The sequence below is a fragment of the Lates calcarifer genome, linkage group LG11 (assembly GCF_001640805.2).
Source record: "Lates calcarifer isolate ASB-BC8 linkage group LG11, TLL_Latcal_v3, whole genome shotgun sequence".
Lineage (NCBI taxonomy): Eukaryota > Metazoa > Chordata > Actinopteri > Centropomidae > Lates > Lates calcarifer.
Genome location: NC_066843.1, coordinates 11245883 through 11268223, shown reverse-complemented (window position 1 = coordinate 11268223; position 22341 = coordinate 11245883). Strand labels below are relative to the sequence as shown.

General features: G+C 42.9%; 1 protein-coding gene across 1 annotated transcript in view; it reads right to left on the bottom strand.

Annotated features, from left to right (window-relative positions):
* cep112 (centrosomal protein 112) overlaps positions 1-22341 on the bottom strand; it is a 94454-nt gene that overhangs the window by 4749 nt on the left and 67364 nt on the right. Inside the window, 3 exon segments of the mRNA XM_018670857.2 lie at positions 4326-4415; positions 16038-16187; positions 20874-20936. Of these exon segments, the coding sequence (XP_018526373.1) occupies positions 4326-4415; positions 16038-16187; positions 20874-20936 (303 nt within the window).

Genomic DNA, 22341 nt, shown 5'->3' with positions numbered 1-22341 from the left:
TGGGCAAGGCTACAACGGCGTACTCACCGGGACTCACAGCGAGCAACAGGGACGGCTGGATATTGTACATACAACCGTAAGGCTGATCAAACTAGACATGCCATGAATGTTTGCTTTAAAAGCAACGACTGAGGGAAGCCCGAACTAGAACTAATATGTTATGTAATACTGTAAGGTTGTGTATCTGGCATCCGTCCTAACGACTTAATGGACAACTGTGCTGAACGGCTGGCCTGACTGCTGCTGTGTATCTACATCAACCTGAAAGCGTGTGATACAGATTTCTGCTCTTGCTGTAAAGTAGTAGACCAAAGCATTTGCAATCACATCTTTCCATAGCACATCTAACTAAAGCTTAGCCATAGTTTACTATGCAATGTGTGTGGGTGGAAGCAGCAGCCTTTTTTCTTTAGTAACAACACCTCTGTTGTGGAAACGTATGCAAGCCTAACAAACACAGAACAGAAAAAAGGCAGACAAGGACAGGTAAAGCACCCATTCAAATTTCCGACTTCACTGTCTCTCTCAGTGGTGTTAAAATTCAAAACAGGAGCTTCTCTCAAACTCCCCAAAGATGTCTGACTTGTTCCCTGAGAGACGCCGTTCCTTCAGCTTTGCATCCTCTCGCCTCCTCCAAGGTCCCTCCTCTCACATCTCGAATCTCTCTCCACGCAAATACACATTTTTCTTTTCTTTCAACATCCTTTTACTGCAAAGGCATGTTTGTTTTTCTGACAGGTGGCAGGAGGCATGTGATGGCCTGAAAAAAAAGCCGCCTCACTATTAGGACAGATGTTGGGTGCCTTTGAACAACACTGCTGATCAAATCTTCCATGATGTTGTGGTCATTGACGGACTCCAGAAAAGAGTGAGCGGGAAAGAAATGAGAGGAAGGGAAACACAGAGAAGAAAAGTGTGCCACTGTTTCCCCAAGCAATGAAAAGGGACTTTGACTTTATGGAGAAAAATCAGGTTTCATCTCCGCAGCTCTTTTTTAAAATGAGATTTTGTTTGTTCCTGATGAAGCCTGATTCTCTAGTTTTGAAGACTGCAAGGAGCGGCAGTCGTTTTCCCCTCCCAGTCATCTTAAAATGACAACATTTCATCTATATATAGTCTTTAGATTGTGGTTTTGACTTTCCCTTGCGTTTGTTACTGTCACATGGCGTGGTTTTTGACAGCTGCCAGCAGAAAGGAACAAGCCCTCAACACTTTCAACGTTCAAATGAAGTTTGTCACATCGTTGGGAGGCTTGATGTATGCTAATGAAGTAGGTGTGTGTGTCTGTACAGGCTTGCGTGGGACGGGTTGTGGGGTTGGGGGATGAGTAGCTGCTGGAAAGACATTTTTGATATACCCCCCTTGTTCCAATGTGACAAAAACCTTGTCAGGAACAAGGGGGTACATCAAAAATGACGCCACTCACAAAGTTTGCACCTCCACATCCACTGAGTTGGCACTCAGAGAGTTCACCAAGGAGCGATTTGAATTCAAAAACGCTTTGCTGCGGGAGGGAAAAAAGAATCCGCTTCAGAAAAAAAAGAAAAGAAGAAAAGGAAAAAGGCAGGAGGAGATTAGAAGTGGCTACAGATCTTAGTGAAGTTGTTAGAACTATGGGATGGATTGGTAGCTGCTGATGTAATGTGCCTCAACAAAAACAGCACACAGGAAAATGACTGAGCCTACAGAACTTAAGTTCAACTCCTCTGCATTTTTATGTCTGCATCAATACTGAAAACAGCTACAGACATGATTTATTTTTTATTTTACCAAGCTCCCATGTTACAGGAGGATACATCTTTGAAAATTGTACAGTTCACCGTGCCCACTGTATCATTACAAATTTATATAAAGAGCTGTACTCTTCAACATTCTGCTCCTCTCTTCAAGGAGAAATGAACCATACAGAGAGCTGCTGATCCGCCATTTTAGAGTGGGGGAGCCTGCGAGGACCCTGCTAGTGTAAGGCAAGCAACATCTGTGTGAAGTCTGGGCAGAAAGGCTGCTTTAACATGAGAGGGATCGGATTACAAAGACACGTCTTGGCAGATAAACTTGGGCAATATCAGTGTGAGGAGACTGAGAGTGGAAACCCTTAGGTTTATTATCATAAACGAAACACACCAATGCACACATGAACCGGTGTGTGCACAAGAATGCAGATTGACATATGATGTACACAAGTCACACTGTGACACGCAACCCAATCAAAAACATACAGTAGAGGAGCTGTTTTTGACACTATGGCACACTCAAACACACACCTGACCTTGGGTGAGAGCAGGTTACAAGGTAGGAGTAAATATATGACTCATATTTACATGTGCTATGGTAAAATGGAGGCGGAAAGTAACGCCCAGACCCTGTCCCTCCTATGAGAGACAGCTATTACTAGTCTACACTGCCACTGCCTCCTCTTTCTCTGATGAAGTCACATTACCTAATTGATAGGCTCTTACTTAAACCGTGTGCTTCACATCTCATCATTCAAGATCCTGCCTCAGTTGTCTTGTCTGTCCTGTCAGACACCGGTTTCAGCTTCGAGTTGGCTGATGCGCTGAGATTACTTCATTCTTATTCTACTATGGCTCACTTCCTCTCAGTGTCTTTGCTGCCAACTTTGTCACAGCAAAACAATCTGCGAAAAATTAGTGAAATGTGTTTGCGGCAGAGAATCAAGAACTGTCAAGTTCCTAAAATTGGTACCAAATGCTTAGTCAGATTCTTAGCCTTGTTTACTCATTCTTTGCTACAACATATTGCCTGGTTTAAATCATAATGTTGCTGATTTAATACCAGAAAGCAGCATTTTCAGTATTGAAAATTCACGGTTCTCCTCTGGGACTAAGCTCTACACACCACAAGTACGGGTGGGTTTTGAGTGTTGTAATGTGTTTAATAAAAGCATAAATTACGAATGGAAAAACCATTAATAGAAATTATGTGTACCATCTTTTTATGTTTAAAAAATGAAACTTAAAAACTTAAAAACACAATATGTGTTAATACTCTAAATAAACATTTGACTGAAACAGCATTATCTAGTTGTAAATATGTATATTTCATGGCCTCACACTCTGGAGTATTAAACACCTTTCACTTCTGACACAGAGTATCTATCTGAAGTAAGCTGTGAGATACTGAAAATTATCTTGAAAAATACTGAAATCTGCCATAATGGTTGTTAAGAAACTTTTAGGCAAGTAAAGACAAAACAATTTAATCTTCACTTTGAGAGAGAAATACTGGAGCACAGGCACATTTCTTGTACCACTCTGCATTTGTTTATCACTTCAAGGGATTTTGCCAATGTTTGGAAAATGTTTTCACCAATAAATCAATTTGTTTTGCCTTCAACACAGTGAATAACACTACCAAAATACATAAATACAGAGCCTTACCCAGACAAAAAGATCTGACGTTATAGCAGTCAGGTTCAGAGGTCAGCTCTTCCTAAGTCGTAGGAAACAATGTGCAGCACCTCTGGGACTGGGTCGGTGACCAACAGCTCCTAAAAACCACTGACCCCTTCCTACAGATTTATGACGGCCAGACACAGAGGTGTGTGACGAGTGTGTGAAGTGTGTGCAAGGGTCAGCAGGCGGATCAGAGCGGACACGAGAGAATGAATGCCTTTGGTGTACATACCAGGGTACAAAGAAGAGCCTCCTGTGTGAGTGTAGTCATTAGTGCTTTCTTCTCTGTGTGTGTCAAGGTCAAAACAGAGCCTGATTACAGGGCATTCTGGAGAGCCATGGGGAGTGTGTGTGCATACAGAGGCTTCCTTCTGAACACAGGCAGTGGTGGCATTCCTGGCCCTAGGCGCTGGCTCTTGAAGCCAAATCTCAAGGAATTTGGGAAATGTGCGAGGGGGCATATCTCTGGCTCTGAACAGGAGAACGAGAGATGGAAGAGTGATGAGGGGAGAGCAGGAAAAGAGGGGAAGAAATCAGTTTTGTTTGTCTTTTGTGGCCCCCTGGAGGGTCTAGTAAGGATGGCAACTGAGGGGTGAGGGGTGAGGGGTATCGAGTGATGGGTGTTGAAGGGGTCAGTTAAGGGATTCAAGAACCCATAAAAGGATGGCATAATTAATAATAAGAAGTCATACAGATGTTATGTGCTGGCAAGAAGCACAAAGTGTGACGAAAAGGCTGAGGGCAGTGGGTTGAAAAAGGTTCATGTTGGGCAGAGAGAGTGATGCAACGCTAATGATGAAGAGCAAATGAGTTTGAGTGAGTCAGAGACAGTCGGCCTCTTTTTGTACATGCCTGACAATCATGAAAAAGAGATAGTGAGAGAAGGAGAAAAAAGTGTGACTGTATTACCTTCTCTTCAGTCTCAAGCTCTTTGCTAAGCAGCTTCTTCTCTGAGCAGTGCAGCTGCCTCTGTAGACTTTCCACCTTTTCCTGCAGAGCCTGGGGGAAGGGAGAGACAGTCAGTGTTGTCGACTGACTGACGAAAAAAGAAAAGCAACTTGAGATCTGTGTGGTGTAATGAGTAACTGATGCAAAGTGTTAGACGCTGATCTACAGTTTCATTTGCACAGGAAAGAGACACAGGCTGACACTGAACCAAAGAGAGAGAAAACAAGAGAGATGAGAAAATGCTGAAGGTAGACAGAAGACAGGACAGAGGGACAGTGAGGAGAGATGCAGCCTGTGATTAGTTCCCATGTGTAAAAGGCTAATAATAAAGTCATGACAGTAATTACTGGGAAGCTTCCCTCATTAAGCCCAAACTCATTTTTAGACAAGGACACACAAAAAGATTGACTTTCTGACTCAGGGAATTAGCAAACTTTCAAGGCTTTTTTAAAAAGCTGCATTCCTTTAAGGATCATTATTTCTTTGAAGGCAAAAACTGAGATATACTGTATCATTTAGTGGATATGGACTCCTCTCATATGTGTTCCACTACCTGAGCTGATCAGATTTCCCCGAAGGGTGCCAATAAAGAATTTAATCTGTTTTGCTTTCTAAGATTTGGGCAAGAAAGAAGAAAAGAATGAAAGAAAAAGGACAAAAAGAAAGAAAGAAAATGTACTGTATGTGTGTGTGTGTATGTGTATAGGGCAGTTTTTCCCTTTCTACTCATAAGTGATAGCAGTGGAAAGAAAGGCGCAGTTCTTGCATGGGACGCAGAACCAGATGTTTTGAGTGCACATGTGGACGCTTCGTCTTTGATTAGTCTGCATGAAAAGCAGACTGATATGTGCACACATGCAGTATGCCTGCACACACGCATGCACACACACGCGCGCACGCACGAACACACACACACATGCACGAACACACACACACACACACACCACACACACACACACACACACACACACACACACAGCCTCCAACAAGTGTGAGGGGCACTGGTTAGCATCAATATCCTCAGTGTCTCTCCCCAGTGGAGTTGATTGAGCAGGCCAGGTGTTGCCTTGTCGATTCTCAGAGCTGAGGGAAATCCAGTCCAGGTGATAGGCATGACCGTCTGATCTAAAACCCACTCCACTGACATAAATCACACACAGAGTGTTAGGCTTCAGGGCCAGGATGAACTTTAGGGAAGCAACTCTCTGAGAGCTTCCGACTAAAAAAGAAGGAAGGGGCAACACAAAAAAACTATTGAAACCTTTCTTGTCAGTTAAATACAGTAGATCTCACAGTACCTGAAATTGATGGAAAACTCACCTCACATGTTTTCCTCATTTTTTGACACATAATCATTTTCTTTTAATAATTTCAAACACTGCACCACAGTATGAACCTACACCCGCACTCCACTGATGCAGGTAAATTCACTTTTTGGCTCATTTAGGGCCCTTACTGATGGATTTCTCTATTAACACACATTATTAGACCGGTCCTGATTTTTGGAGCATGGTGAGGTCAGTTTCAGTTCTGCAGCATGAAAGGCAGCTGGTCTCCCGCGTGCTGATCCTATTAATCAGGCTATTTCTTAGGCAGTCACGATCCCATTACAGCCCCACATCTCCATCCAGTGCAACCCCTTGCCTTCGATTTCATCATTTCATTTTGTTTATTGGTAAATCAAAGGCTCAACGACACTAGAAAAGCATTTTTAGCAGGGGCTAACACCATTTATTAAATTTTTAGATTGTAGTGGTCAAGGCACGTGAGTGTGAGGTTTTTCCCTCTTTTCTTTTGGACTTTTTCTTTGTCGGAATCGGAAGGTCTAACTATAGACAATGCCACAGACTGTCAAGTCCTCTGAGACAAATGACTAATGTCAGGTAATATGAATAAAAACTACTGAGTAGTTTATTTTAGCACACACAAATAATATACTACTGTATGATAAAGGGCATTTCTTGTCGTATGCCACTGGATTATCTAGTAAGTATTTCCTTTTAGGCAGCGGCACAACTGATGAAGAAGATGAGAGACCCTGACAACTCCACCCCGACTTCCTAAACCCACTTCTGATTCACTGAATTGTGACACAGCATTTCTGGACCAGGTCTTCTGGGAAGTGAGGCTGACTTAGTGGGCCTCACGGGTGACGTGTTCCTGCCTTTCATGTGGGTTCGGTATCTGATGTGCTCAAAACAACTCTGAGGGTAGAAGTTCACTGCTTGTCACTTCATTAATAGAAATATATGGGATGATTCTGCTGATGAATAAAAGCTCTTTGTGAGTCAGAAAGGACCGTGGAAATATTTAGTCATTGTCGCTGTCTGACGTGGTGGTCGTATTACACTGTATTTCAGGCTGGGTTTAGGCACACAGTGATAGATATGCACCAACTCTAATATCAACAGATATGAGTAATAATAATTAAAAAACAATAAAGTGGACAATGCAGATACCTGTTAATATCAACAAACACATCCTGATGCAGTCTGAATACCAATATCTTGCCAGCCTGGGGGAAAATATTTTAAAAATGACAATGAATTTGCACATTTATATGGCTAATAAATTTCTCAAATCATTTAGAGGTAAATATAACAATTCCACATAACACTCTGATGAGGACTTGTCACTCTGAGGTTCTGCAGCTGTAGACCATTTTAATACGGAGTCTAACTTCCCGTCTGTCACATGCCGACACACAAAATGTTGGTTGTTTCTATAGTATTGAGTGTGCGAAGGTGCATGAATGACCGTGTATAGAGGATTCAGCTAAAGTGTCTCCAGATGCTCGGGGCGATATGGTCTTTATCAGCCATGCAGACTGGGATCATTGTGAACGGGCCAGGAAGAGGGGGAAATCAGATTTCCTGAGGGACACATGGAGGGAGGGGGACAGCTGTGGAGGGAGGGAGAAGTAAGAGAATGAAAGAGAAAGGTGCATGAAGGAGGAAAAAAGTAAACAAAATGCAACGCCAAAGGCATGGGTAGATAAGACAGAAATGTGACAATATCCAGAGCAGAGGAATAAAGAAGAGAGAGTTCAGAAAGGTGAGCACACTGAGATACCGAAGAGGAGGAGAAAAAAACACGTGGCCAGAGTGAGGAGATAGGGGCACCTGATGTACCTCTGCTGCACAGTCCCACAGTCGGGAGCTTCAAGGTCTCTCTCCATCAGCAATGTACCTCTGCCTTTCATTCCAAAGTTTGGCTCAAAGGATTAGCAAGGCACACGCGCACGCAAGCACTAACAAACACACCGCTCAGAGCGATCCATGCAGGTATAGGCATGCATTAATATTAACAGCAAAAGTTCTAAAAATGTGAGTGCTACACTCAGTCAAATGAGTGTGCAATTCCAGTGTTGTATGCACACAAACATATACACACACAGGCACACAGACACACCGATGCCTGAGTCATCTTTCCTGGGTGGTCCTCCTGCTCAGATAAGGCAAGCATGTTTCCCTAGGGTGAAGTAAAAGCAACAGAGGGCAGGAAAAAAAGCAAAGAAGAAAGAAGGGAGGGAATAGTGGGAGGAGGAAAAAAGGCCAGGGGCCTCTTTAAACTTGGTGTTTTGTTAGGAGCCGAGCTGCTCTTCATGTGCGGCGGGGCCTTCTATTTGCAGCGTGCTGTCAGAAGTTTCTCCCAAAGTCTGGATTAAAGAGATCCTCTAATGACACTGAGGCTGGACGACTTCAGACAGCAGCAAAAACCTCACACTGCACCGCCTCCAGCCAAGGACACACACACACACACACACACACACACACACACACACACACACACACACACACACACACACACACACACACACACACAGACAAGCAAAAGGGTAAGAACAGATACATACACAAGGGGCACAAAGCACACAGACATACATAAGCAAAGACACAGTATGTGGACTGCGCCCACACACACACCAGCTTTAGTAGAACAAGGCGGTGTGTGTATGTATGTCTACTGATCTAATAGTAAATAATAAAGGAGGTGCTAACCTCAAGGAGAGATGGATGGCCAGAGAGATGAGCACAGACTCTCTTTTATCTGCACTTTTATCAAAGGATTGTGGGAAAGGTAAAGAAGTGAGTGTAAGAGAAGCTGTAGGAGGAGGAGGAGGAGGTGGTGGAGGAGGAGAGAGGTCTCCCTCCTGAGGTGTTAGAGAAGAGAAACTTTTGCTTTTGCTTTGCTTTCTGTCTGTGTGTAGGAATAAAAAGACGTGCTTTAGCAAGTCGACCAGGACAGCCCCTCTGAAAGATATCACTGATATTGGTATGAACTGACTTGCTTTCAGGACTTTGATGCTTTTCAGCACTTTTCGCAGAGTTGATTCTGAACTGAAATGGGAAGATAATACGATGGCAGCAGCGGCATAACTCTCCTGAATGTCAAATAGAGCAGTTATCTTGTCTACTGCAATGTGCACACATGATGGCACAGTTATGGCGGCGCCTTTCCTGGTACTGATGAAAATAGTAAGACAATTGCTGCGGTAATGAAGACATGTTGCAACCTAGCTATGCCCACAGGGGGAACACACTGTTCTCTATCTTTCCGTCTCTGCCTCTTTCAGCTGCTGTGAGCTACAGTAGAAAGAGAATAGGAAACAACTCTGTAATATGCACCATATGCTTTAGTGCGTGTGTTTGTGTGTGGGCTTACATACATATATTCTGTTTATCAAATAGGATGTCATTTAACTGATGTTAAGTTTGGCAAAAGTTGCAAATATAATTGCAGCCTAAAAACTCTTGACAAAGTGTTAAAAAACATCACTGCTTTCATTCAGGATCGAATGTTCAGAAAAACATTCACACAAGTTGCTACAACTATGAGCAGGCTCATTACTACCAAACTCTATAACTATATGCAGATTTTAGCTGTTTACACTCATTGCCTTAGTTTTCAAGTCTCGCTGCTCTCATTAATCCAAGTATTAAACTACTGGAAAGTAACACCTAGGCCATAACAACTTGATAAGGCAACTTAATATGTCAGGGTTGAGTTTATATGAAATTGTGTTTTTTAGTATTTCTGCCCCCTAGTGACTAGACAGCTTCAACTATACATGGGATTCTTCAAACAGGGAAGCACCTAAGACATTAGGCCATTATGGTTTCTTTGTACTTAGAATTAGGCCTGTGGTTTAATGAGTAATTTCCGTTTGTTGTCCTTGAATTGAGTGGGTCCTCTATGAGCTGTTCTACTTCCCACGTTCCCTTGTAGCATCCTGGAATGTTATCTCTCTCCTACTTCCACCTCCTCTGATATGTGGATCAAACACTGCCGGGAATCTGCCCACAGCCGGAAAAGTCATCAATCAGCCAACACAATGCACACATGTAGGGATGCATGTGCGCACTCTTACGTGGACATGAAGGCATATGAGTGCTTAAACAGATACACAAAAAGAATCAAAGTGAGTGAGAGAATGATCCATGCTTTCACACATGCTTATATAGATCCAAAATTACACATTTCTAGCTGACACCATTGCTAATGTGAAAGAATAAGCAGGCCTGAACTTGAGGTAGGAGTGTGGCGTTACTGACAGCACTACAGAGCCACATAGGAGGCAGAACTGTACCCAGGATTCTACAACATAGTTGTCATTTTTTGCCACAGCTGGCTTTGTACTGGCTTTGTGAATTACACTAGACTGAAAACATTAGTAGACATGTTAGAGAGAGCACACAAATACTTGTTCAATAGGTTCAAGGCACTTTGGATCATTTGGGTGGGAACAGCATCATAAAAAAAAGTTTGAATGCTGCATTAAGCAACTTAAGACTGTAACTCAGAACAGCAAGCCCTGACACAATATGAACTCAATAACCTCTTATGGTTCATATGTTATTATTCAGCCAGCTAACACCTGAGTTAAATACTGCATGTAAATCTATTTGATGTGGTCATGTTCGATGTCTTCATTGGTCTGTAAGAAGATGCTGTTTTGGTTTATCAGACAGGCAAACCAAAGATTTGTCTAAAGTCACAAAACTACAGACTGAAGTATTGATTCTCAGTGAGACTGGCAGTAATACCCTTCCATACTCCATATAGCTATTTACTTCAATATTAATATTGGAAACATTTCCTAATACACCTTTAAAGAAAAAAACATGAAAGTGTTACTCATGCACAGAGTAAGAAGAAAGTGACAGAAACACAGATGGCTTAACAAACTTCAATAAACAAACGCATAGTTCAAGGTTGACATAAAGAACATGGACATGTGTTGAAGGATGTGGACACACACACGAACAGAGAAGACAAACGCACACACACACATACACACAATGATTGAAGCAGCTCTTTGCCTCTGCAACAGAGGGTATCCAGCACACCTGTTCTTGATCCACTACTGCCATTCCTTCCCACAGGCAAAGTCATCCTTTCAACCCCCTCAGAAACTAATGCATATATAACTACAGAACTACAGACAAACTGCAGCTGATACAACTAGCCCTGTTGAATGTGTGCATGTGTGTGTGTATGTGTGTGTGTGTGTGTGTGTGTGTGTGTGTTGTCCCTCGTTACTGGTGTGCATGCATAAAAGCAAAGGACCAAGATCACATGGACTCCATCTAAATTTGACAAAGAAATGTACACCCCACATTGTCTGCTGTACAAAGAACAGTGCACCTCATGTATTCACTCTCATCCTCAAACAGAGTGAGACAATGGTCACTGTTGCATTATGTAATGTGTCTGCTGTCAGTTCACCCACAGGACACTACAACAGGACCTTCTCTTTGACTAGCACTAGAAGTTACTGGAGGATGGCCCGGATCAAAGGTGTGTACCTCTGTCTGTGTCTGTGTGAATGTGTGAAAACACAGGGTATATGTGGGTGTATGTCAGGGAAAGCAACACTATTGAAAGATGTAGAGACAAGGGTGCTAACTCAAAGCTATGCTTGGGTGCAAGTTTGAGGGACAGAAAGATACAGATAAATACTTAGTGAGGAGAAAATAGGAGAGATAGTGTATGTAGGCCCATGTATAAGAATGAGACATGAACAATATGTTAAAGGTGTGTGTGTGTGTGTGTGTGTGTGTGTGGGGGTGTGCACGTGGGTGTACGCGCGTGGCAACATTCAGCAGGCAGAAAGACAGGAAGCACTGCTGTGGGGAGCAGGAACAGCGGTGCTGATCAAAGCCCAGGCGGGTGACACTATGGGCGGAGTGCCATTGTTTATTCACCAGCCACCTCTCCCTTTTGGCAGGGCGAGGTGAGCATGTGTGCTCGTGTATGTGTGTGTGTGCGTGGAGACAGACAGAGTTTGAAACAGAAAGAGTACGAAGATACAGAGTTGGAAAGAGAGAGAGAGGGTGTGTGTGTGTGTGTGTGTGTGTGTGTGTGAGAGAGAGAGAGAGAGAGAAGAGACGGTGCGTGTGAGAGTGTGTGTGTCTTTGTACCTTTCTCTTGGCAGGCTAATGTGGGCTTGAGGTCTGTCAGATTTGGCAGCTGCACATTTCAGGCGAGTGCACACGCGCACTCATTCATGCAGCCTCGCACACTCACTCACGCGCACACAGGAGCACTGCCTGTGCGCACGGCCACGCAAACACACATCATGCACTCAAGCAATTGCAATAACCTCACTATTAAACTTCACATTCACCTCAAACCCCTGTGTCTCATCAAAGAAATAAAAAAATCCATCCACAAATGGAGACACTTCACTGAGATACCACATGTAGGGAAACTGATGACATCAGGAAGTTAATACTCCTCCAACCCCAAATGCTGGCTATGTCCCAATGTGTTGCATTGGCTTCCTCTATACTGGTTCCCATTCCCCTTACCTGATATGAATAGACTGGACAGATGAAAGCAAATACGATGCTTTCATCTTGCTTTCACCTTCCACAGTCCTTTGACACCGGCCCGGTTCCAATGCATTAAAACTGCCCACTCCTGCCTTGCCTACTGTTATGAGATAATTGGTAACCTAAATATAACTGGATCAGGAATAGTGGCCCACTACCTACTCTGACCACAGCTCCATATGCAAGATCATTCACGGGAAAACAAAGGCAGGAAATACAGTGGAACACTGAAAGGGGAATTTACAAAACCTCAGCTTCTTTTTTATTTATTATCCTGTGTACGAAAGCAATTAGCTAAAAGTGGCTAAAAGCTGCAGAGCCGGGTTCAGCTATATTGGCAGCATGTTCACATATCCCTAATGGAGCTTTAAGTTCACATCAGAAGGTCAAAACAAAAAGGCTACTGGGTGACCTACTAGTCTGTCTGCTCATTAATCTGCACCAGTGTTTTGTAGTAACCAGCCTGCGCACTTCATTTCTGCAACAGTTTGCAACACACACTTTGATATTCAGGTTATTTGTTATTCAAACTGAGCAGAGCAGCACCAGTGCAAAGCCAACATCCCTGTCTGTGACAACACACGCCAAGCAGGCACACACTCAAGCGCTCATGCCTATATGTACACACAGACGCACATAACACGCTCCCACACACCACACAAAAATACTCCTCCACCTAAACGTCACTTTACAAAAAACCCAGATAATGAGCATACTTAACTGTACTACCGTTGTTCTAAAAAAAGGGGTTTACGAGATACAAAGGTCTCTGCAGTTAACACCCACATTTAAGAAGTCACAAGTACAGTAGAGCCACAGAGGGAGCTAAATTCAGGCTAGAAACGGCAGAACGGGGCTGGCAAGGAAAAAAAGGGACATCTGATCTGGTGCAGCATGCATTCAGAACAACTGTTTTGGGATTATCCCAATTCAAATGCGCGGCTAACTTTGATGTTATTTTCTTCCCCTCCCATTGTCTGAAGCCCCTCGCTCTCTTCATAATCCGAGCCCTTTGAAGTGAGCAGCATGGAAACAATGTCAGCAGGCGACACACTCCCTCTGATGGCCCACTGACAGCTCTCCGCCATTTCTTTCTTTTCTCTCTCTCTCCCCCCTTCTCCCCTTGTCCTTCTGTTTGCTGTCTCAATCCTCACACTTCCTCCATCCTTTCTTTGCCTCTCCCTTTCTTCCCCTTCGTTGTTTACCATCTCGCCCTTCTCCTCTTCCTTTTCTTTCAAGTTTACACTGACTCTGTTTTATTCTGTTTGACCAATCTCACCTTCTTCTCCCCCACTGACTCCCTCCTTCCCCTCATGTCTGGCCTTTAATAAGCAATTCAACCATTAATTGGAGTCTCATTAGCGGGTGGTTAATACAGCGGGGATCATAATAATGAGGACACAGATAATGGAAACAGAAAGCTTTTGTCTGCCTCTAACACATATGCCAAGGCCTGTGTCTTGTAACACAGGCTACGACAGGGCAAACAGCGTGTGTGTTGTGTCATGGTACAGTTAAATTACAAGCCACCAAAGCTACAATATGAGCAAGTGTAGCTGACAACTGTGTCACACAGTCTCCCTTACAGTGACAATCAAGAGCAAAATAGAGCATGATAACATAATTATTGTGTTGTGTATTTAAGTGTGTGTAAATACATCATAGAATAACCAAACAATGTTTCTGCTGTTTGTCCTTCACCATTTAGTCTGCCTGGACAGAATGATCTAGACCACGAGCCACCATTAGCCTTCACTGTCAATCTTGTTTTGGTAGCAATAGAGGAACATGGTTCAGATATTCTAGGTGTGGGGCAGGACTAGGGACAGCCATTTCAGAGCAAACTGCCCACTTTAACTCGGGTCTGAGCCGGGATTGGGGGGGGGGGCTATTAGGGCCTGGAGGGAGAGGAGATCTAAAGGGAGGCTCACAGACCTGCCTCCTTACTATGTGTGGCAGCTGCAACCACAAACAGACAAGGTTGAGTTGGGAAAAATGTCCAGATCCCAGACACAACAACTCTTTATTTAGTGAGCCACACCCAATCAACTGCCACTGTGTCCCAGTGTGGTTGCTAGGGCAGAAGGCAGATTAAAAGATCCTGTAATTCCAAAAGGGAAATCTGCATGGAGCAGGATGAAAATCAGGGAAACACTAACTAATCTAACATCTCAATTGTTAAGCTGTGACACAAATCAAACAGAGATTTTTCATCACAAGAGACATTTTTCGTGTCTTGTCAGTAAATTTGAATATTGCTCTACAGATTTGGTTTAATTAGAACATGTTAAATGAAATAAACATAAATAAAAATAAAGCTAACACTAAAAAAGGAGCCTCAGTTTAAATTTTATCTGTAAAAGAGAATGATAGTAATGATATAGAGAGACTCTGACTTCAGAAGTGGGGTGCAGCAGACAGATTTATAAGGTTCAGCTAGACACAGAGCACACAAGCTACTTAAAGACACTATAGAGTTTGCAACTAGCTATAAAAATGACAGAGCACATGCACACAAACTGTGACCATGCTTTAACAAAAGAAAAGCGACCCGTGTCTACTCTATAAAAGTCAAATCCAGACAAGGCTTTTTTAAGGATGTAGTTTACTGCCACACCACCCCCCACCATTTTTTAAGTCTAAAGGTTTTGGATGAACACAGCAGAGACCAATGATAAAGGACAGGAAGTATATAAGACTGCTGGGAGATAAGGAAGGCAGGAAGATAAGAAACAGATAAAACAGTTGCCACCTTGAAGACTAACCAAAGTGCAGTGCAAATGCTGCTAAAGGTACAGTTTTTGATACCCTCCATTAGAGCCAGTTGGTATATTTACATGTACTTAAGTACAGAGAGTACACACAAACAAGTTGTTGTTGATATAGTACTGTTAATTAATGCTTAATCACACAAACTAGATCAGAGACATTATAAGATAGGAGACACTCTGGATGTGATTGGTGTCGTGAAACTTTGTGCATATGTTAGAGAAGTATAACCTGTGGAAAAAAAAGTTTTAAACCTTATCTTGGGCAAAGTGCAAAACTTTTTAAGCGATTGTAATCAGATTTGAGTAGTGATTCTATACATGCAGTTTGTGTGTCCTGTTGACCACTGAAACTGAGGTTATGGTTCTCTTCCCATTTATGTAGACAGAAGCCTGGTCTTGTAACCGCGAAATGCAGTAAACTGCCCGAGGGTATTGCTAAGATGGCTGCTGAGTGGAGAAACTTGCCTAGAAGGACTTGGTCTATATACAATATCATGGGATCTAGTTAAAAAGTCTGTATGTTTCTAGCTGGTGGGTTCATATTTAGACAAACAGTCCCTAAAACTGTTGAATAATACATGACAGACAGGATGTTTTGTAGGAGCGGTTGGTCTCTGCTGTCCTTTCTTCCAGCTGGCTAATATCTTCAACACAGAAAAGAACTGCTACAAATAATTAGTCACTCATTAAATAAGTGGACCTTGTTATATGATAGAGCCTCTTTAGTCTTTTGCCCTGAAATTAATTTTATATTTCATGAAAGTGATGTTGTTTCTTCTAATGAGGAGAGAGGTGGTCTTTATCTCAGGTATATGTCTCCGCTACAATATGCTGCTAACACTGATAATGCAGTAATATTGCTCTGGACTCCTGATTGATTAAGTAACAAGTTCCATATTACATGTAGAGGAGTGGCGTTTTGCAACATCCTATACATTTACTTCATATAAAATGGAAAAAACGCAGCATAGTAATTTAGTTCCTCATATCAACAATGCTGATAGATAGAATTATTAATTGGTATGATTAATATGTGACTTATCTCATAAGTGTCTGACACTGACCTTGTTGGCCTGATCTGCGTGGTGAGTTATTGTCCTCCTCTCCTCATCCCACCGAGTGTTGGCCTCCTCCAACTGCTTCTCCATTGCCTGCTGCAGATGAACAGCCTCCTCCTTTGAGTCACAAAGAGATGTTTGGAGCTCCGCAATTAGCTATGGGTGAGAAGAAAACAAATGTTTTAATTCTAATTCTTAACTTTAATTGATACTTGTGTGTGAAAGATTGACAGAAAGTCAGTATAAGTGGCTATTGGACAACTGACCACACAGTGTGTAACCCACTGGTCACTGAGTAAATAAAAAGATAGTTTGGAATACTGACAAAGTGCATAGATAATTTTTATGTTATATGTACTTTCTCTGTGCTTATGTTGGAAACAAGTGACACAGTAAAGCAATAAAAGTGGAGAGAAAAACCTGCTGCCAGATGCAAAGTGCAAAACAAGTTCAGTGAATGATGCTGATTCACTTCATTTCACTGGTCTCACAAAATGACTTGTACCAAATGGCCAGTGCATTTGTCATGCATGTGGACTGCAGTAACAACCTCCTTAAAACACTGCTTTTCCCAGAGTCTCATGTCTTGTGTCTTTTTTGAGATGAGACAGAAGACAGAGAAAGCAAAGAAAGAGAGAGAAAGGAGAAGAGGGAGGTAAAAAAAAATAGACAGGAAGGAAAAACAACTTCCTTTTTGAAGAGGAGAGTGACTTTGTGTTGGTGAACTTGCGGTGCACACCAAGATGAAAAGGAACTGCCTCAGCTTTGAAATCCTCCAGTCAAAATTAACATTCTATTTAAGCCACTGTCAGGGAAAAAGGCAGAGGAAAGATGAGAGAGAGCAAAAGAGAGAGGGAGAGGAAGGGAGAGAGGGGGAAAGAGCGAGAGACAGAGGTGGGGAGGAGAGGGAGTGGTGAGGGGGGTGGGAGCAATGCTGCTGCTGGCTTTGGGCTAGACAGATAATTGTTTACCGTGTTCAAACTCTGGAGGACTAGCCCTGCTGGAATCTGCACACTGTGTGGGAGTATGGGAGTTAGAGTGATGCGGGTCGACCACAGAGTTAGAGAGAGAGAGAGAGAGAGAGAGAGAGAGAGAGAGGAGAGAGAGAGAGAGAGAGAGAGAGAGAGAGAGAGAGAGATGGCAGGGAGAGATGAGAGGGAGATTAGGGTTATTTTGTCAGTGGGAAAGCCACATGAAAGCAACAAATGGCACATTATTATGGGAACATCATTTCTGGGTGTAATAATTATTTTGCAATATGGATTCCCTGCATCTGCTGGTCTTCAGCCCTGGGGCGGTGGCGGCACTCTAAACTACTCAACTCAGCTGTCTGTCTTGTTATTCCTGTATATATAGACCACAGCACCTTTTTCTCTGTCTGATAGCCAGCCAGGCCTTTTTAAGTCTGTAATTGGTCTGGTGAGACTTGTCTATTTTCCCAGCCTGCTAGCATCTCTGGTTAGGGCTAAAGGCAGGCTTACCTCTCCATGAACCCGAGGTACAGACGAAGGGGGAGAAATGAGCAGGTCTGTTATTTATTCACCTGTTTGTAAACAGAAAGGTGAATAACTAAGGCCACAAAAAGACTGCAAAGAGAAGGGGAAATGCTCTGTATTGTTATATGAGAAGTGAGAAGAAGTGAGTGTGAAAACTTGGCAGATGATGAATTAGTGAAGCCTGCTTCAAGACCTCTTATCCGCTACACGCACCACACAGACAAGCTGTAAACACACTGATATATCATCACCTTGTAAAGCTGTTTTGGTGAACATTTTGGCAAACAGTTGTCTGTTTACACATCTTTAGCAGCCAAATTGCAAATGATCTTCACCAGTTAGTCACTAACTGTGTCTATCTGCTGTTTGGTGCTGAGAGGGTAGGGTGCAGTGGGTTTGTTAGAGTAATTTTTTTTTTTAACAGTTGTTTGATATGTGTGGAAACGACACTGATGAGAGCGCTGAGACAAAACAGTAAAGCTGCATGCAGTAAAACCACAACTGATGAACAGTAAAACAGCTTGTAAAGCTGAGGAGGGCTGTAGTCAGGTAATGATTATCGGTGGGTTCATTACTACATTTAAGCCCCTTTTCATATCAAATATGATCATTTCATCCACTGTTAATATAAAGTATTGATTATAGCTGTTTTAAAATTGATCAACACAGATAATAACCCGCAGTGAAGGAGATACACACTGTTTTTTTAAGGAGTGAGAATGTCTCAAAAGGAATAAATACTGTAACAGATCCTATCTGGTGCATACATGCCTGAGAGGTTACGTGTAAACACTGTTTGTGGATCAACCAGTATTGTGCTGAAATAAATGAGGTATATTTGCATACAAAGTGAATTTCAACCTTTTTTTTTCCAGAACATGGTATATCTCATGCACTATGCCTCCCATGGTAAATTCCCTCCACCTTCCTACCTACCCACTCCCACGGTGGACGGTCAGGGATAAAGTAATGATCTCCCACCAGCACCACAGTAACCACCCACTGTAGCCTGATCATTAAGTGGGGGAAGAGAGCAGCCATGTTCAGTTCACAGGTCACCCAGGAGGACCACTCACAGCTAGATGCTTAACACACAGGACTGGATTGGAGAGACACTAATTAGGAGAGTGTGTGTATGTTTGTGTGTGTGTGAATCAGAGAGGCAGCCAAAAAGAGACAAAGGCAAAGAGGTAATGTGAAAGAGAGAGGGATGTGTATGTGCAGGCATGTAAACGTATACCCTTTCGTGGTGTGTCTCCAGTTCCCTCAGGATAATGTATGGTGTGGTATGTTTTTAATTGGGCTATTAGCCATGCAGTTGAGCTCAAGAGCGATGCCCCCTGTCAGACACTGAGGGGTTAACAACTAGGGTTAGCCTTTGAGGTTCAAAGGCCTCTTGTTTACATTTGACTGAGCTGCCCCAAGGGGTAGGCAACAAAAACCCCTCAGTTCCACCTTTACCTTTTAAAACAAAGCCGCCCAAGCCCACGACAAATAGCCTGCATTAATCACGCATATTAATATGTTTGCACAAAAACCCACACCATCAGCATAACCCTCTGTATAACAACACTCTTCAACAAAGGTGTTGAATTCTGCATGCAGAGACGTTTCTTTAATGTCAGAGAGAGTGTTGTTTGTTGAACCTGTGCCAGCTTTGTGTCCCCTAAAACAGGATGAGGAGGATTAATCACTTGTTGCTGTGTATGTGGTGGCATACCGCACTGCCAAAGCGGGCAAACATGGCTGAACTTTCGCACAGCATCCGACTTCTTTTGAAGTCGAGCATTGTGTAACCTAATAAGCTACCGTTTTCTCACAACATCTGCTTGTCAACCCTGCTTTCAACTCTGTGCCTCTGCCAGCCAACCCAAAATGGGGGGATTTAAAGAGGAGAAGAAAGAAAGAAAAACAACAAAACCCCCTCTTTGAATTTCCTCTTTGGGTAACGAGGTGCAATTATAGCCAAATGATTGTGATATTTTAGCCTGCTACATAATCAAGAAGACAACTCTTCCTTTAGAAGGTAAACACTAGTCAGGGTGTTTTGGATCTTTTAAACTGGTGAGGTAAAAGCTGCCTGAACTTTTGGAGACATCTTTCTGAATGACAGAGGTGTCCTAGGAAGTTATATTCCTGGTTGGAGAGAAGTATTGTCTTTGTTTTAAATGGGCTCAGTCTGAGGAGACAAGCAGTAATGTTAAACATATGGCCCCTGATTACAGAGATTTACAAAGTGTGGCCAGGCGATGCCATCAACAGGGAGAGGAGAAACAGGTATGGAGATGAAGTAAAGAGGTATTAAAGGCAGGCAAGAGAGAATGAAGGAGATGAGAATATTAGTAGAAGTGAACTGACAGGGGACAAATGCAACAAAACAAGAAACAGAAATATAATCAAGTAACTTTTAATGTAAATTTACACTTCTGTTTCAGTTGCAGAGGCTACTTGGACAGGCTCAGTAGCTCCCATGAAATAACTCAATGTATAACTATAACTTATGTATGCGCAAAATACCGCATAATGCCTTGGTAACAACTGGTATTGCTAACAATGGCTTGACAATGGATTGATTTTTGGCCACCTGGGGGCAGCTGAACAAGCTGTAAACTTTGATACATTAACTTAACATTAACAAACAACTGCCTACTAACACTGACAAAGTGCATGGATACATTGAGCAACATTAGCAGTAGTTTGGAGTTGTGTTTCTGGCCACCTTGTGTATATAAGTCTAATATTTATCCTCCTTCTAGGTCACTACAGGCAATGCCTTTCACATCACACATAGGTATTTGATTCATTTTTAATCTAAAACATTGTTTAGTGCAGCTTTAATGGGCAAATACAGAGAGGAACTGCCCTTTAGAATGAAGCATAAAAACCAGTCCTGACTTCACACAGTTCTGTTCAAACTGCAAAGGAACAATTTTCAAGCAGTAATCTATGGACAGAGGGGATAAGAAAAGTGAAGAGAAAAGCCAGACAATAGAGCTTTAGATGTTCTTACTGTAATACATGCGTCTGTGTTTTATGTATGTGGATTTACTTGTCTGGACTTTGCACAAACCTTGTGTCAGATATGGGATGTGTGTGCGTATGTGTGTGTGTGTGTGTGTGTGTGCACCTTCTTGTGCACTTGTGTGTTTGTGTGTATATGCTTAATGGTAAAGGGCAGTGTGGCTCGCTAGGTGTTCAAGAGAGTGTGTATGTGTGTGTGTTTTCATGTGTGCTCCCTCACCTCTCCCATCAGTACGTTTGTCCATACCTTCAAATGGTTTGGTGGAAAAAGAGGAATATAAAATGAAAGAGAGGGGAAAAAAGGGTGGAAGAGAAAACTGATTACCTGGGCAGACTTGGTGAGCTTCTGACTGTACTCCTTCTCAATCTGCTTCAACCTGCTGTTGGCCTGCAACAAGAAGGGAGAGGGGAGTGTGAGAAAGAGATATGCAGACAGACAGATAGATACACAAAGAGAGAGAGGGAGTTGTGAAATTGAATCTTCTGTTAGGAAGTGCACAGAGACACACCACCCTCCCAACCTACCCATGCTTACACACACATACACACACACACTCATGTTGACCTCTGCCTTTTGGCAGTGTGTCCCCGTGGCGCAGGCCTGTGGCCCCTTGGCACGGCGCCAGTCCCAACGCTCATGTGTGCCAGCAGGTAGTGACGGGCATGGTGCACAGTGGGCACCACTACTCTTTGATCCCCTGCCAACAATTCATCACTTATCAAGAAGGGGGGCAGGGAGGGAATTAAAACTTTGCTGCCAATTAGCTATGGGGAAGAAAAAAAGAAGAGGTGATCGGGAGAAGCTGGGAGACACAAACACGGTGGAGACAGATGAGGAGTGAATGGAGATTGTTGTTAGGAGTTTATTGAGCGCTGCTCGTCTCTTTGTTTTCCGTTGTTTCTCTATGGGAAGCTAGCCAGCTGGAAGGGAAGACTGCGAGTGTCTAATACAAGATCTGTCTCCTTTCAGCTAGCTGTGTTGTGATGCCAGAGTTTCAATGAGAGGCTGAACGGTGGAGTGAGATAATTAGGGTGTGAAGTGCTGGAATTCGATGGTGATGCCAATGGCTGCCTGTGCGCATAGTGACAAGGTCTATACAACTACTATAGAAAGACTAAAGCTCAAATTAATGGGGGATCTACAGTAGGTCATTATTTGAAAAGCAGTCAAGTCTTTTTAGGGGATGTGGATCAACTTGGGTTTTATATTCCAGTCTGAAAGTATACAGGGAATCAGTAAATACACATTGTTCAGATTCTTCTGCTATTATTTTGAGTGGTCACATAATGCAGAAATCAGCATTCATTGTCATTCATAAATCTGCTTAGTGTTGCAGTTATCATACCACCAATTGCTTGTATTTGCTGTATATAACGTCACAGTGCTCCTCTATTTTCCATCATTATCACTCAATCATCATGATAACTCACTCATCATGATAACTCACTCAATAAATAAACTTAAATGCAGTAAACCTGATTTATACATAAAAACACACATACACAGACCCATGAGACACACGCACAACCACACACAACCACACACAACCACGCGCGCACACACACACACACACACACTTAACTCTCTTGTCCTGACAGCCACTGACAGACAGACAACTCACTAACAAACACTGCTTCATTGAATGCTCCCCTCACAGCCATCAACACCTGAGCTTCGTTTGGACTCTGCGCCCCATCCAAACACTTCCTGACAAACACTGCCGTCCGCTCTGAGCGGACACACCTGTCACCACGGAAACACAGAGCCATCACCAAGGATACGGGCCTGTCTT